At 34.9% G+C, this 12,573-nt stretch overlaps 1 protein-coding gene across 1 annotated transcript; it reads left to right on the top strand.

Moving 5' to 3' along the window:
- Positions 1-8,009: 8,009 nt before the first annotated feature.
- On the top strand, positions 8,010-12,279 carry LOC129732240 (uncharacterized). The gene is made up of 7 exons (XM_055692914.1): positions 8,010-8,443; positions 8,512-8,592; positions 8,651-9,126; positions 9,306-9,471; positions 10,391-10,578; positions 10,719-10,890; positions 11,909-12,279. Exons 1-7 carry the CDS (start codon positions 8,386-8,388, stop codon positions 12,265-12,267), a joined length of 1,500 nt encoding a protein of 499 aa, XP_055548889.1. The 5' UTR covers positions 8,010-8,385; the 3' UTR covers positions 12,268-12,279.
- Positions 12,280-12,573: the final 294 nt, after the last annotated feature.

Genomic DNA, 12,573 nt, shown 5'->3' with positions numbered 1-12,573 from the left:
TTAAGTTTGATTACAATCAAATGAAAAGGTAACGTATAGGGTAGCCAAACTTTGAAACTACCTGTTTAATCATAATTCATCAGTTAACCATTAACTAGCCCGTTCACCTGATATCAATATTGTTTAAATCGGTTGTGTAGTTTCTAAGAATTATCTTAGAAAGTTAGAATTTTCGTGATTTTCACATTTCGATACATTACAGACGAAGTTACAGCCCGATTACAGTAAAATTCAATAGGGTGTTATGAGGCAGCTAGACCTTTCATTTGATATTAATTCTGTGGAAATCGGGTCAACCATCTCTGAGAAAAGTGAGAGTCCAAGTAGTCTTCGGAACATGTTTCACATTTTTGAACATAACAGGCGAAGTAATAAACCGTTTGCAAAAAAAAAAAATCAGTAGGGTCTTATGGAGCAACAAGTCCTCTCATATGACACTGATTTTATGAAAATCGGTCCAGCCATCTCTGAGAAACATGAGTGAGATTAAACAATCTTCAGAACGCGTTTCTTTTCATAACTTCTGAACCACAATTTTGTTCAAATCGGTTGTGTAGTTTCTGAGATACTGCTGTTTCGTGATTTTTACATTTTGATACATAACCTCTAAACTAGAAATCAGCTTACAATAAAATGCAATAGGGTCTCATAGGGCAACTAGACCTTTCATTTGCAATTATATTGATTGAAATTAGTTCAGCCATCTCTGAGAAAATCGAGTGAGATTGGGAGAGCGTTACACACACATGCATAAAATGCTCAGTTCGTCGAACTGAGTCGAGTGGTATACGACAATCGGCCAAATCAAATTTAAATGATGTTGAGGCCACATATTTTGATCGTAGCTATAGTTTTAAACAGTCTGCGGGTTACGTTTCTTTCTATAACTTTCAAACCATATGTTTATACATTATGAAATTCATTGTTTAAGGGTAAAGCCCATTAATTTGAATTCAACTATGTTCATAGCTTCTGAGATATAAGAACGTTTTTCACATTCTGACGCAGCGCCAAAACTAAAAGTTTGGTTACAATGAAATTCAATAGCAACCTAAGCGGCAAATAGACCCTTCATTTGACACCAAGATAGGAAGAATCGGTTAGACCATCTCTGAGAAAAGTGAGTGCGAAAAAAAGGTGCACATACACACGTACACACTCACACACAAACATATACACCTATACATGCATTATATATATATATATATATATATATATATATATATATATATATATATATATATATATATATATATATATATATTTATATGTATGTATGTATATATATATATATATATATATATATATATATATATATATATATATATATATATATATATATATATATATATATATATATATATATATATATATATATATATATATATATATATATATATATATATATATATATATATATATATATATATATATGTATATATATATATATATATATATATATATATATATATATATATATATATATATATATATATATATATATATATATATATATATATATATATATATACAGAAAATGCTCGATTCGTCGAACTGAGTCGAGTAGTATATGACATTCGGCCATTTGGATCACTTTTCTACATTTTAATTAGCCAGTGATCGTTAGGAGAAAGTCAATATGTTTACTTTCATTATGTGATTTTACATTTTTATGAACAACGGACAAAGTTACAATCTGATTGCAATGAATTTCAATAGCAACCTATTGGGCAACTAGACCTTTCATTTGACACTAATTTTGTGAAAATCAGTTCAGCCATCTCTGAGAAAAATGAGTGAGTTTAAACAACCTCAGGATAACTTTTCTTTACATAGCTTTTGAACCATATGTTCAATCATAACGAAATTTGAAATTTAAGGGTTCTGGAGACAGCCCGATCATTTGATACCAGTTTTATTGAAATCTGTTGTGTGGTTTCTGAGATATTGATGTTTCGTGATTTTTACATTTTGATACATAACCTCTAAACTAAAAATCCGATTACAATGAAATTCAATAGCAACCTATGGCGCAACTAGACCTTTCATTTGCAATTATTTTTATGAAAATCGGTTCAGCCGTCTCTGAGAAAAGTGAGTGAGAAAAAAAAGTTGCACATACACACACACACACATACACACATACATACATACATACAGAAAATGCTCAGTTCGTCGAAAGGGGTCGAGCGGTATATGACATTCGGCCATTGGGACCACTTTTATACCTTTGGTTTTTCCAGTGATTGCTATACCTTTCTAGGAGAAAGGCAAAAATAATAGTAAATTCAACACTCATAGAAAAAACTCGATTTTAGTGCTATCAAACTTTGAATGCAAAGTATTTTAATGTAAAAAAAATAGTAAAAAATAGCAGCGTGAACGGAAATAACTGAAACTAAGCAAAGAGTTGCCATATTTACGGTATATGTTTATAACATTAGATGTTATATTATCTAGAAAACATCATGATTTTTTTATGACAAAAATACAACAATCACGAAAGTGCAGTGCAGCAACTGCGTGATATCTTGGTCTTGTCCACGTTCTTCTGTGCGGCAGGCTAAAGTAGCCAATCCTAAACCATACCGTTAAAGGGCTATTCCCACTGCTTCCGTTCCGGGACCGGGCCGGGACCGGGCCGTGGCTGTTCCGCGTGTCGTCCGGGCTCGTTTGAGATTGATTGCATGCGTTCTTATGAACGCATTCACACCGACGCGCCGTGCCCAGACCGGGGCAGCGTTGAGTTGCCGTCGTGCTGCCGCAGTGCGAGAGAAAAACTATCGTTGCCGACGATACTTTGTGTTGGCCGGAGAGTGCACGGAAGGCACTCGAGTGGATGCGTGTATGTTGTAGTGACATATTTCGCGCGGAGTGAGCTGCGGTATGAAAAAAAGAGAAAGACGTTCTTTCACATACACACATCAACATTTCTCAGCCAGAGCGCAGCGCTGGCACGGTTCAAGCACGGCGCAGTGTGAATGCATGAAAAGTCCCGGACGAGCCCGGGCCCGGCCCGGTCCCGGAACGGAAGCAGTGGGAATAGCCCTTAACACTGGCACTGGCGGTGCACAAACCAGCTCCGTAGACGGAAGAAACCTTGAAACGACATCTCATTTCGATGGAAATTATTGCCATCGATTTTGCAATTTGTGAGTGCCATTTCAATGAAGAACTCGGGATTATTGCGCTTTTGCTATGCGCACCGTCTTGGTGCAGTTGTTGTGAAACAGCTTATATCGCATGCATTGTTTAGTCTAGTTAGAAGTACACATTTAGAAAATCAGCGTTAGTTGGTGCCACTGTTGGACATGCAGAACGGAGTAGTAATCACTTTGAAAACCAGCATTTAGTAAACGCACTACAACGTTCGACTAAACAAAACAGCGACAACAAAAAAAGAGTTTTTTTTAGAATTTCAACAAATAAAAGATGTCTATATTTCTGACATCGCTACAGATGGTTGAACCTAATTTGTATCCAATACGCTAAAATAATTCCAAAAGCAACTTCCATACATATTCACGACAGTTACTTTGGATGCAGTCAAATGCGCCCACCGCTGTTTATAGGTGCTTTAGGTGGTTAATGTGATCGCCGACGCAGCCGCGCTTACAACGACATTTGATTCGCAGCACATGCATAGGACGTGCCCCCAAGTTCTGCTTCGGAAGCCAGAGAATGTGCATGCCAGTGCATACAAAAAAATGTAAACAACTCAAATGTCGATATATGCAGGCGGTGCGCACAATGCAGTAAACAATATTGAAAAACAGCAAAACAACGCGTCATAAGTGCAATCTAGCCAACCGCTTGCTTCTCGATACGTAATTTCTCTGATTCATTTGTTTATATTTATGATAAAATCAACAGATTACTCGAGGTAGTTATAAATTGGAAGAAAACAATCATAAATTATGGACATTATGCAATAACTTCCCATTATGGTTTTTGACTGCGACGTTTAGTTTATTGACACAACACAAAATTAATTTTTTTTGTTTACAACTAATAGGTATGCAATTTCGAAAAAACATTTAATGTGAAATTGTTGCAAATAGTAATTATGTTGTATTGTTTGGAAAGCTACCGGTACACCGGATAACAAAATCGTAACATTTTTACATTTTTTGTTTATGTTTACTAAATTAATGTTTATGTTATCAACGTTGTGGCCATGAGACCCCAATAATTATAGAAATTGATGATTTTGATATTTGTAAATGATGAGAGTTTTCAGCACATAAAATTAGCTATAACTCTAAAGTAATTAGACTAGATTAGACTTAACTTAAACTCGACATCGGCTCAGCGCAAGAATAGCGATAACAGCGATAACTTAACAGGGTAATCGGGATTCGCGAAATTATACCGAACTGATGGAGGATTATGCGGGGTAGTTGATTTCGAAATCGCTAGAGATCGTTGATTGTTGATACTAGTTTGCTCAAGTGAATGACGACTCCATAGCTCCATGACTAATTCGAAGTTTCCAAAATTGTTAGTTACTATACAGCGGTTTTGTTAACTGCCTAGTCACCAGTGCACGAAATTCGCAAGAGCAACTCAATACATTTGGTAGTGTTCACTAAGCAATTTTGATCGGCACACCCTAGTTTAAAACACCGATTCGGAAGTCGGTAGAATTTTACGGAGTTTTTGAATAACTAACTTTTCGGTGTTAAACTCCAGTAACTGATTGTATTTACCGAAATCAGTAAGCCGCAGAAAATGATCAAAACAACGATTAACGATTTTTTTCAGTAGAGAGTGATGACTTTCTCGGTAAATTTCTCTGATGTTTTAAGTGAAAGTAGTTGTTTGTTAAGATTATTTTACTGAGTTTTTCAGTAATAAAATTTGTGTCACAAGCTTCATTTACCCAGAGAGTCAGTAAAATTGGCCAAAATAAAAATGGAAGATTTTGTTTTAACATTTGATTAAAACTACTGAATGTTTAGATTCCTTTGAGTGCTTTATTCATAAAAGCAGAAACAAAATGCTTCAATTTCGACAGCATTCTCCAGCTGCAATTTAATTCACTATACTAGACAGCTCTGACAACATAAAGGTAAAAAAGATTTTTTTTCAATAGGGGGGATGTTTTGTGATAAATTATTTACTAATATTTATTCAGAATTTTTATTGTGTTCTGCCACAAACGGTGACATATCAACACTATTACATATATTTTAAGCTTTATTTCATTAAAAGATTGTAATTGCTTCCGCAGTTAAGTGAATATAATTGTAGGAAAATTGTAAACCTACTTGTCAAAAAAAAAAATTAATTTAAAATTAAACCTTAATCTAATCTTACTACTGACTATAAAGTGAGCTAATCGTTGTAATTGAGGATTGCAACGATTTTTGTCGGAACTTATTGATAATTTGGTTTGACATATTTTCTAATGTTTCCACATTAGTAAGCCTGTGTAGTTAATTCGTGCTAAACCAGCGAGGACGCTTCAATATCATTTCGGTAAAAAAAGTTTATTTGCTGGTTTGCAAGTAGCATTAAATACAACCGTAGTTTGGCATACAATCGATGAGCTTTACATACTTATGAAACATGTTCTCCACTTCTGTATCAACCCGCTTTAATTGACATAGAATATGTTCTATTTGTTCACTTTTTCGCAGCCGCAATTCATTAGAAAGCAAAACATAAAATGGTGCGCATCAAAGAGCTTAGTTAACAGTGGTCAGTAATTTACAGGAAATTTTGCTGATGGCTCGGCAAAACTTTGTAATCCCTGAAAATTCTCGTTGCTCATTTTTACCGATTGTTGAATCCGTCGGTAACGTGATGTTTTACCGAAATACCGGCACTTTTTTGGCCGTGCTCAGCAAATCATACAAATTTATACTAAAAGTCAATTTTCTTGTTTTACAGGTTGAAAACTGTAATAAAATTACTGACTAGTAAAAATGGTATTAAGTGTGTAATCACCACTCACAAAACAACGTTGTTTACACAATTAGTTTTTTTTTACCGAACTCAGCAAACTTTTTACTGAGCTTTCAACAGCTGAGCCATCAGTAATCTGTTCGATATTTCATTTGCTTGACGAGCGTTCTGTATTTTTTTTTATTGTTTTATTGCTGAAACGTCAAATAAAGAAGATAGCTTAGCAAAAGTTTACAAGGCGTTCATCAAAGCTTTTACAAAGCTGATGATTCGTCACAAATCTACAATCGTTCCGCAAATTGCAACTCAAGCTTTTTCCCGGTTATAATAATATAGATAAATATGAATGTAACTATTCCTATAGCTGCTATTGCAATCGAAGATTAATTTTTTACAGGTATTTCGGATTGTTTAGACCATTATACTGATGTTTCATGCACGTTCGACTAAAACTAGATACGTTTTTTATCATGGCCAATATATAATTTTATTACAGGCTCCGAGTAAATTAATCTACTGTGGTGGTAAATTTGAAAGCACGATACCGTTTTTCGATTTTTTTTTGTCAAAATGGCTCGTAGTACACTTTAAATAACACAGCCACAAAACTTTTCTGTAAATTTCAAAATGGCGGACTTCTGATGTGCGACTCTGTTTTGACAGATGCAGAAAAATCACCGAAAAGTATAGTAAAAAAAAACAAAAGTTCAGTAAAACAATTGGAGGGTTTTCAGCAACATCTGAATAATTGCTGATAGATCGTTAAATATATACTGAACTATAAAAAGGTGCAAAAAATACTTTAGTTTACTGAGGTTTACTCAGGTCAGCATTGTTTTTTGCTGATCTCGTCAAGTGAATTTTATTGAACAGTATTTCGGCAAAAAAAATACCTGACATAACTAATTTTTCAGGAAAATGAAGAATGATCAGGAAAATTTCAAGTTTACTAAACGCGACCGTAATAAAAATTAATAAAAATAAAAATTATTTGGATTATTTTCCTTCTTGAGGCATGCAATCTTTGCTTTCAGGCTAAAAGTGTAATGTATACACAGCTGAACCATTAGTGTAGTACTAGAGCAACCGTTTTCGCCCAATGAATAAATACAGGTGAGGCAGAAGAAGACAGTTGTCTGTATTGGCCCTGACACAAGTAAAAGAGATTTTAAAGGCTGTTCGCACCTACGCGAATTCTCATATGCAATAGTCAATATATGTGTGAAAACAAAAGCGAACATTTTTCCCTCCTTCATTTTCGCAAGTAAAAACCAAACCAATATCAACAGAGTCGTCAGGGCCAATTGGGTTGTTTCTATATCAGTTTTTTTATCATCTGAAAGATTTGCATTTTCTGAGTAACACGTGTTTTAAAATTTTTTTCTATCGAAATCTGCTCGAAATTGCTACAATGACAGTTCTTCCATATACCACCTGTCATTGTAGCGATTTAGAGCGAATTTTTATTCTTCATTCAAAAATCGAAGAATAATGGTAGAAAGCTTTAAAAAATCACGTTTTGCTCAGAAAATTACACTCTTTTAGATGATATATAAAAATTGGAAATCCGTGAATAGCTAAACAACCCAATTAGTATCGAGAAAATAGTTTTTTGCCGTGCTGTTGGGTAGTCAGGTAGAAATCCATCAACGTGTGCATTTCATTTGGTATTCCACATTGTATGGCGTAGAAAATCATTTTCAAACGAAAACTGTGAAAATTGCGGAAAATATCTACCGAACATTGTGTCTTCCGCATTTTTTTTCGAGTTCTTTTTCATCACTGTCAGGGGAATGGCAACATGCTATCTCTTTCTATGTTGTATGAGTGAAAAGTCTTCCCGACTAAAGTGCAAAGTATATGGAAGTTTTGCTGGGCGCCTGCCTCGGGGCTTTATTTTTAAATAAAGCCCCGATATGTTGGCTACTGTCAAACGATTAGAGTTTAGATAGGGCTGCCATCCTTTTGATCACTGTTAACAAACAAAAGCATTTTAAACCTAAGATTCAAACCATTCTCCGTACCTATATAGACTTCATTGGGTATCGAGTACACTGAGCAAAAATATGCAGTAACACGAACCATTCATATACGTTTAAATTTACTATGCCAGCACATAGTAATTTCAATAGATTTTACTGTCAGCGTAACTATGGTTCAGTAAAAATTACTGTGCAATTCCTAAAATCTTGCATAGTACCAATGAAAACATCCATGCTTGAGAATACCATGCATGATTTTCCGGGCTACCATGGCGCACGGTGATGCCGACTGATGTTGCACTTACTTTGAAAATGAATGGTTTTGGTACGAATATTACCATGTTATTTTCGACAGTGTTGTTGTTGCGCGATTTTGCGTGTCTGCCATTTTAATATTTGAACGCAGTTGGCTCAGAGCGGAAGTTGTCTACAGACTCTAGCATTTTCTAATTTTGTGTTTGCTTTTTTAAATTAGTGGTTTGGCAGAATAATAATGACAGAAGAAAATATTATATTACTGACAATTCCGGAAGAGGAACAACTTTCTGATGGTAAGAGTTCATCCAAATAAAGTGAGTTTCGTAAAATTATATTGCTATATTTTTTTGTTTATTTTTAGAAGAATATAACATACAGGAGCTAAACAAACTTCTGGTGGAAGATTGGGACCTGGATTCAGTTGTGTGTGATATCCTGACTGGTAAGTTGTGAGAGTCTATGAATTGACTTTTTATCAATGTTATCCCTTGCAATTCTAGATCACGGAATAACTTTGCCGTACCTAAAAATAATGGATCAAAAGGCACTGGACGATATATTTTCAGTTCTCAAGTGGACCGGCCACAAACATGCACTTCGTGCAAGGCTGGAAGAATGGAAAGATTCTGTTCTATTTCGACCACAAGAATCGCCTGGCAGCAGCCAGCTAAACGAACCAGGTCCATCAGGATCTCGAAACGAAAAGGACTACACTTCTCATCCAGGGCCATTCAAGCACAAATTGTTATCAACAGCCGTTACCAACTGCCTGTTGCTTGACATTTTACAGCGGAATGAGAAAGGAAAAATTGTTTCACAATATTATGGAAAAAAGCACAAGTTGAAGGATGAGCACAAGCGCTCTTTGGCTCACACTATAGTTGACTTCTACATTGCTCACGATGAGTACATCCATCTACCAGATATGGAACGTTTCGCACAATTGATAGTAGCCCGATTTCCACCGGAAATAGCCGTAATTTTTCACATTCACAAAAACCATCACCAACAAAGATAAGATGTTATCGTACGCTGAAAGTTGGTGATGGTCTCCGAGAGTAAATGAATCGCTGAATCAATTCACTTTTCAAAATTCTATTGATTTGAATCAATTGACGGTATAATTAGGACTAATCAATTATTTTATTTTTTCAGGAGACTTACTACAACCCTCGTGATTCAGCAGCTGGAAAACTGCACCCTTCTGGTCTTTTGTATGACCGATTCCACAACCGTAAGAAAACTGTTCGCGCTAAACATCGGACAACAGTTGATCCCTGGAAGAAATGTTGTTCCAAAATAACAGACCTTTCATCGGATGGTAAGAGCAATGTCAAATAATATAAACTAGGTCGTTTCGAGTTAACAAGAGATAGGGGCAATCCCATACTTTTTGAAACCATTATTGTCTTCTATCTATTTTCTCATGAAACACTAGGAATCTCAACAATGGTTTCAAGAAGTGTGTTACCGTAAACCGAGGGAGAGGAATGGACATCCGGAGTGAAGTTGATTGTTAATTTTCAACAAAGTTATAAATATGGGTATTCATATAGAGCTTGTACTCGAATAACCAGCCCAAAAAATATGCACCTCCATTAACGTGTAATAGAAGATACACAGTTTACGGTGAAATATTTTTATACAAGCTCTATGTAAAGACCCCTAATATTTTCTCTTCACCACAGCGTAGTAAATAAATAATCGACTTAACCTCGTGCGACCATACTCCGAGTCATGTATTTACGGTACATGTTTGTATCAATTTATCCAGTTATCTCGATACAGCGTAGTTTGTTGAACAAAATATCGTTTTTCAAAACAAATTCCAAAAAATTGAACTTCAACTGGCAAACTAATACACGCTTGCATAGCCTGTATTGCGAATTGACTGCAAACAATTATCAATGTATAGACTATTATCAAATCGTGATATCAATTTGATGTTTTCATCAAAGTAAGTTTTCGAATTGCTATAATTCTGTTCTCATACTTAGCTCGGGTAGCGGACTAGCGAAGTTATATGTACGATACGAGATAAAAATTGATTGTCGCGGTAATCGACAGTTTCCAACACGAGCGACAATATTTTTTTAATTCGGATCTGGTCAGATAGAGCTACCTACGTCAAAGTAATTTTTGCAACAAAGTGTAATGCATAGCCGTCTATTGTTCTTCTTTTTTTAAACCGCGTTGATCTGTTGATCGATAGTGTCTATTATTCATTCAATCATTTTTAGATATCGAGCTACAAACGTCTATCAAAAACTGGCTGCGGAATAATCTGGATCCTTTCGAAAAAGTTCAACATTCTTGGCAAAAAACTGTACTGCTTCGTTGTAAAGCCATAGAACAAGAAACGGATGCTAATAAATCGAATGTCCTCAATAAGTGGCCACGAATTAGAGACCCGAACGGATACTTACTGGTAAGTTATTATTAAATAATATTCCTAGAAATTCCTTCTTTTTTTCTGTCTGAGTGATAGTGGTTTTTAGTGTTTAAGTAATAGAAGCTACGCTGCACTTTTATACTAAAGATTACCATATGTTTCGTGTTATTTTTCAGATCGACGAAGATTTCGACTACATTTATGGGGATACCAGCCACTCCGATAAACTTTACGGTAACTGGAGCTCTTTCTTGAAAGTGTTTCACGATTATATTAGTTCATGCAAACTCAAAGATCAGCATTCTCTTCGATTGCTTGAACATTTAAACGAGGATTCGATAGCTGAAGGTAAAAGTTCTTTTCAGTAATAATATTGCCTGTTTCTTTGGAAACAAAACGCGCCGAATTCGTCGCTATACAAACTGTATGGCGACGATTTCTGCGACAAATTCGGCGCGTTTTGTTTTCAAAGAAACAGATAATAATAATTCAAAATAGTGGATCCACGGGGAAGATTACAAATTCGCAATACATATATTTATAAATTTTATTATATTGGATTTTATTTGCTTTTGCAGTTAAGTTAATGTTATTGTGAAAAAATGCAAACCTACTTTTTGCCAGGGAAAAAATGAAATAAAATAAAACTACACTCAAACATAGAACTATCGTATTGACTATAAAGTAAGCTAATCGTTGTAATTGCGGATTGCAGCGATTTTTGTAATTATTGATAATTTGGTTTGACATATTTTCTAATGTTTTCAAATCAGTAAGCCTACATAGTTCGTGCTTAACTAGGGAGGACGCTTTAAAATAATTTTCAAAAGTTTATTCTAATTTCTTCAAAGCATCTTTTTTCTGGTTGCACAAAAACTTCTCCAGTTGGGAACTTCATAAAACGTGACTGGCCTAAATAATTGTTAGTAAGTTGCCAACTTATTTTCGAAACAAAATCTAGAATTTATATTTATAAAAGGATATAAACTTATTGCCCTTTGATTGGATATTGTCAATGTGTTCCTTGTAAGTAATATTCTTATCATAAATAAGCCTTAAGTATTAAACTTGATCAGACTAATTCAAGACTACACCGTTCATTTCAATAACGTGATTATTGGTGGGTTTGATAATGAAACTCTTCGCTTGTAAGCAAAAATAGTTAATTGTGTTTTCGATTTTATCGAAAATAACATAGAAAATATTCAGGTTGTCTTGAGTTTTAATGCAAATAAAACCAAAAAAGTATCATCTATATTTCCAATCTTGTTTCTTGAATAAAAAATTTTTTATCCCGGAGATAAATTAGACTAGAGATTGAAAGTGTTTCTAAAAGAAATAAGCTTTTACTCATGCTATTTTTCAGATACTCGAAACTTTATTTACTGCTGCTTATTCCATGCTGTTGCAAAGCCGCCAAGAACATCTTTACGAAAGCTTCCCACCGTTCTTCAAGCTCAAATTGACACTTGTAACGTGTGCAATACCGTAGAGGAGTACGTAACAGAGAGAGATACGTTGCGGAAACAAATTGCAAATGAAAACAATCTGGAGTTCTCTCCAAGAATTTTCGTGGTTGGTCATCCTGAGAAATTAGAAGCATTCTACGTCGTTACTCAAAATCTTGAGTACAAGCTTCCGTCATTTTCACCAGGTATTTCTACGACATCAACTATAGTCGTAAATCTAAAAACGGACAATTACTTCAACTTCTTGCATTCCTGAAACAACACAAATCATGAATTGTTTTTTGTGTCAAGAGATGTACAGCTCTTTCACAAATTATATAGATCACTTAAAAGTACAGCATGGAACACCTTCAGTTTTCAAATATGAATGCACAGCATGTATACCATCAACTTTTCTGCAAGACATTCACCGTTTCAAACGTCATATCACTGGACAACATCTGCATCTTTTCAACAATTCTTCTCAAATGTCGAATCAACAAAGCCAACGAAACGCGCACTCGGAGGTAAACTGGCACTCAACGGAGGAGATAGATCTCGCTAAAGATACACTGGTCGAGAA

The sequence above is a fragment of the Wyeomyia smithii genome, chromosome 3, assembly GCF_029784165.1.
Source record: "Wyeomyia smithii strain HCP4-BCI-WySm-NY-G18 chromosome 3, ASM2978416v1, whole genome shotgun sequence".
In the NCBI taxonomy this organism is placed as follows: domain Eukaryota; kingdom Metazoa; phylum Arthropoda; class Insecta; order Diptera; family Culicidae; genus Wyeomyia; species Wyeomyia smithii.
This window is presented reverse-complemented; position numbering and strand designations above follow the sequence as displayed.

Excerpts from the sequence above, each read along its gene's own strand:
- LOC129732240 (XM_055692914.1), top strand. The coding sequence starts at position 8,386 with ATGACAGAAGAAAATATTATATTACTGACAATTCCGGAAGAGGAACAA. Across the intron at positions 8,444-8,511 it reads AGAGGAACAACTTTCTGATG|AAGAATATAACATACAGGAG; the intron begins GTAAGAGTTCAT and ends GTTTATTTTTAG. Across the intron at positions 8,593-8,650 it reads TGTGTGTGATATCCTGACTG|ATCACGGAATAACTTTGCCG; the intron begins GTAAGTTGTGAG and ends TTGCAATTCTAG.